The sequence below is a fragment of the Aegilops tauschii genome, chromosome 2, assembly GCF_002575655.3.
Source record: "Aegilops tauschii subsp. strangulata cultivar AL8/78 chromosome 2, Aet v6.0, whole genome shotgun sequence".
In the NCBI taxonomy this organism is placed as follows: Eukaryota; Viridiplantae; Streptophyta; class Magnoliopsida; order Poales; family Poaceae; genus Aegilops; species Aegilops tauschii.
In genome coordinates, this window is record NC_053036.3 from 307,027,694 (window position 1) to 307,032,615 (window position 4,922).

A 4,922-nucleotide genomic window follows, 5' to 3' on the forward strand; every position below is an offset into this window, starting at 1 on the left:
CCCGGCTCCGTGTCGTTCCCTTCCTAGGCCTCGCCGTCGTCCACCGCCATGGTGCTCTCGGCGCGGCCTGGTCAACGTGGTCAATGAATGACATCCATCGGCCGTGGACTGTACGCGCAAAATAATGATTCCTCCACCTGACAGCTGGGACCCACCGGAAGGGCCTCTGTATTTCGCGAAAAAAATGTTCCCCCCGCTGACATGTCGGACCCACCAGCTATATCTTCGCACGCAAGGAAGTGCCTCCTTATTACGCACAAAAAAATGAATACCCCCTGCTAGCTGGGACCCACCATAGTGGGAGGATGACTTGTGGGCCAACTAAGTTGACGGGGACGGAGGGCTTTGTCAACTTAGTCAATATGAACGATTCTAGCTCCAGTGACCGTACGATGTCCATCGAACGGCCGTAGTGCTTCTTCAACCTCTGGTCTTCTTGCTCCAGCCGCCCAAAGCAGCGCCGGTCGTGCCGCATGCTCCTGCCTCCTGTGGCCGGCTGTGCTGCCGCGGAGGCCTCACCGCCCCCTACTATTCCCACCATTGGCCAGGCCCTGCAACGACGGCAACCTCACACCGCAGCCGAACCAGTGAACCCTCGTACTCCTCTCCGCGCGGGCTTCCACTACCGCGTCTTCCCTGGCTCCGCGTTGTCCCCTTCCTAGGCCTCGCCGTCGTCCACCGCCGTGGTGCTCTCAGCGCGGCCTAGTCAACGTGGTCAAGGAACGACTTCCATCAGACGTGGACTGTACGTGGAGAGGCTGACAGCTGGGTCCACGGCCGCAGCAAGGAAGTGCCTCCTTATTACGCGGAAAATAATGATTCCTCCACCTGACAGCTGGGACCCACCGGACGGGCCACTGTATTTCGCGGAAAAAACGTTTCCCCCTGACTGCTGGGACCCACCAGCTTCATCTTCGCACGCAAGGAAGTGCGTCCGGGCAAAAAAAAGATTCGCCCACCTGACTGCTGGGACCCACCAGCTACACCTTCGCAAGCAAGGAAGTGCGTCCGGGCAAAAAAATGATTCGCCCCCCTGACTGTTGGGACCCACCGGCTACATCTTCGCACGCAAGGAAGTGCGTCCGGGCAAAAAAAAAAACGATTCGCCCCCCTGACTGCTGGGACCCACCAGCTACATCTTCGCAGGCAAGGAAGTGCCTGACAGTCGGGACCCACCTGGTCGAAGCGTACGTAGCGTTGTCATTCTGGTCGCCAACGTGTACGTACATACTGGTCGATGTAGAGGCGCACACGTGTCGTAGTAGAGGCGCGCACGTGTCGTAGTAGAGGCGCGCACGTAGCATGTACATGTACGTACAGCGGCCAGGGTGCAAGAAAGAAAATACGGCCACGTATGTGTACATACGGGCGGGGTCTCGAACGCCTACTCGTGCATACGTATGGCCAGGGCTCGTGTACATGGCTGGGTCGGAACGGAGAAACAGCGTCGTCGTCGTGTTCATGGGGAGGCAACGGAATGCATCGTGTTCATGGGGAGGCAACGGAATGCATCGTGTTCATCGGGAGGCAACGGAATGCATCGTGTTCATCGGGAGGCAACGGAACGCGTGGGAGCCAACCGGTTGGGTCGGAATGGAATGCGTGGTCGTGTTCATCGGGAGGGCTTGGACGGAACATGCGATGGAAACGAGGCCTGGCGTACCGCAAAACGGAGGAAACGGACCTCCTACGGTCGAAACGGGGGTCCTGTTGATCGGGAGGGGTGTGGCGTACCGCAAAACAGACGAAACGGGGGTCCTGTTGATCGGGAGGGGTGTGGCGTACCGCAAAATAGACGAAACGGACCTCCTACGGTCGAAACGGGGGTCCTGTTGATCGGGAGGGGTGTGGTGTACCGCAAAATGGACGAAACGGACCTCCTACGGTCGAAACGGGGGTCCTGTTCATCGGGAGGGGTGTGGCTTACCGCAAAACGGGACTCCACGGGATACTGTTCATCTCCACCGTCGACCTCCTCCAGCCTCCACGGGCTACCGTCGACCTCCTCTAGCCTCCACGGGCTCCTGTTCATCCAGCCTGCACCGCGCGCTACTCCACCGGCTACTATTCAACCACCCCTCCACGGGCACCCCTCCACCGTCTACTGTTCATCCAGCCCTCCACACCACGGGGTCCTGTTCAACCACCCCTCCACGGGCACCCCTCCACCGTCTACTGTTCATCCAGAGGCAACGCCACCGCTCACTGTTCATCCAACCCCCCCCCCGCAACGCTTACTGTTCATCCAATCGATCGGCTTCAGTTAGCAGCAGTAGCGAAGGAATCGCTCGATCGGGTTCAGTTAACAGCCATCGATCGATCGCTCGGGTTCAGTAACGCGTAGCCTGCAGTGCAATCGCTCGGGTTCAGTTAGAGCCCAACGCCTCGCTCGGGTTCAGTTAGAGCCAACGCCTCGCACACACGCGCGTACGTGTACGAGGGAAACGCGCATCGCTCGGCCCCCGACCTCCCATCGTAACCGGGAACTCCCCGAAATTCCCCCCCCCCCTCGCTTCTACCACGGTTTTTTCTGTCATGGACGGCCCAAAGAATGTCATGCAGCTGCGTCTCCGGCCCGCCCAGGACGAAAAGCCCATTTTCTGTCATGATTTTTTGTCATAGAAGTAGGAGCCCACCACATCTATGATGATACCGGGTTTTGTCACAATTATCGTCATAGAAGTGTCATATGTATGACAGAATTTTTTTTCGTTCGGCCCAAAATGTCACGGATGTGTCTTTTTTTGTAGTGCTTGTCGTCATCAACACCCGTTGCATATGATTCCTCTCTGACTTCTTTTGAGTCGATGTGCCCTCAACCTCAGCGAAGAAATGTTCGCCATGTCAACCTTCACAATATTAAGGTCGGAAAAGTCAGTGTCCAATTCCCCAAGAGTGTGGACAACAATCATCCAGACTGCCTTTTTCATATCAGCAAGAGTGGTATAAGAATTCATACTACGGTGACTAGAAACCCTTCAACAGTTGTTGCCTTCATCAGGTTCATCTGGAAAAAGTATCTTAATCTTGCCAAGTGTCGTGTTGTCGGCCTTGACTGTGAATACACTAGATATGTCCACAACAAAGAGCGTAAGAAGCTTCCACTTGAGCAACAACTTGCTCTCTCTAATCAAGAGCCACAACGTGCTGCTGTCTTGCAGCTTTGTGTGGGCAAGCATTGCCTAATTTACCAGCTATACCAGGCTCATGCTAGGAGTTTTACCCCTCCACTTCTGTGCAACTTCCTTTACAATGAGACAGTCGAATTTGCGGGTGCCGCCATTGGCAATGACATAGAAAAACTCAAGTTCTATAACTTGGGTATCAAAAAACCTGTTGATGTGCAGGGACTGGGTATCAAGGTTCCTAGCCAAAAAGCAGGCAATTTGGCTTCATTGGAGAAGCTAGCAAAGAAGGTTGCAAACATAAGTCTTAATAAGGACAAAAGCATCACTGTCAGTTAGTGGGAAAAGTCCAACCTGGACCATGACCAGATCAAGTATGCATGTCTGGATGCCTATGCGAGCTTCGAGGTTTATAGGCGACATTCCAACATAACTGGTTATCTTAGGACCCGCTGAAATGTTTGTTCCTGAGTGAAATATGTAACCGGTTATCTTAGTGCATGTTGAAATGTTTGTTCCTAGGTGAAATATGTAAGAAAAAGGTTGTTCAGTCTTTATGAAAGAAAAGGATGTACATGAACATTGTTTCTTTATATTATGGTTATGACTATTTCACTAGGTGCATTTTTTAATATGATGGTTCAGGGAAGAAAATGTTCTTGTATCATCATAATTTTGTTCACATAGAAGACAAGTGAATCTGAAGAGAAATGACACATATTTTGCATTAATGCCTGCAATACAAATGTTGCTTAATTATGTGCACCTAATTAAAAAAAATCACACACAAAAATTACTCCAACAACTTATGAGTCTAAATCGTGCTGCAGAAAAATACACTCCATACCCTCACGAGTCTAAAATGGGGCACCCAAAAAAAACTCCAATAAACTTACGAGTCTAAACTGTGATAGAAAAAATATCACTCCATACCCTTGCGAGTCTAAACTGGGGCACCCAAAAAAACACTCCAATAAACTTACGAGTCTAAATTGTGATAGAAAAAAATATTACTCCATACCAGAAAAGTATACTCCAATAAACTAATGAGTCTAATCTGTGGCACAAAAAAAATTACTCCAACGACTTACAAGTATAAACTGTGATGCAAAAAAAAAATCATCTAATATACTCCATACCCTCATGAGTATAAACTGGGGCTCACAAGAAAAATATACTCCATACCCTCATGAGTCTAAACTGGGCACACAAAGGAAAATACTCCAATACCTCACGAGTATAAACTGTGGCATAAAAACAAATATACTCCAACAACTTATGAGTCTAAACTGTGATGCAAAAAAAATCATCAAACATACTCCATACCCTCATGAGTGTAAACTGGGGCACACAAAAAACTCCAACGACTTACGAGTATAAACAGTGATGAAAAAAAATGAATCATCATACTTACTCCATACCCTCATGAGTGTAAACTAGGGCGCACCAAAAAAAAGATACTTGAACAACTTACGAGTATAAACCGTGATGCAAAAAAAAAAATCATCCAAAATACTCCACACCCTTACGAGTATAAACTGGGGCACAAAAAAAACTCAATGACTTACGAGTATAAACTGTGACGTAAAAAAAGAGGGTAATAAAAAAATTAAAAAAATAAACATCAAGCAAGCTCCACACTTCATAAGTTTAAACCGTCGTACAAAAAATTGGTACGTACATGCATTTATATAAAAAATAGAATAAAATAAATAAGGCTTCAGGCCATACACAACGATAGTGTAAATAAATAAGGATGCTTCAACGTCAAAGCTGGTGTACTAGCACATCATGCAT

The 4,922-nt window shown here is 49.1% G+C and overlaps 1 protein-coding gene across 1 annotated transcript; it reads left to right on the plus strand.

Annotated features, from left to right (window-relative positions):
* Positions 1–2,807: 2,807 nt before the first annotated feature.
* On the plus strand, positions 2,808–3,464 carry LOC109750931 (uncharacterized). Its single transcript, XM_020309851.1, has one exon. The coding sequence runs from the start codon at positions 2,808–2,810 to the stop codon at positions 3,462–3,464; it is 657 nt and encodes a 218-aa protein (XP_020165440.1).
* The last annotated feature ends 1,458 nt before the right edge of the window (positions 3,465–4,922 follow it).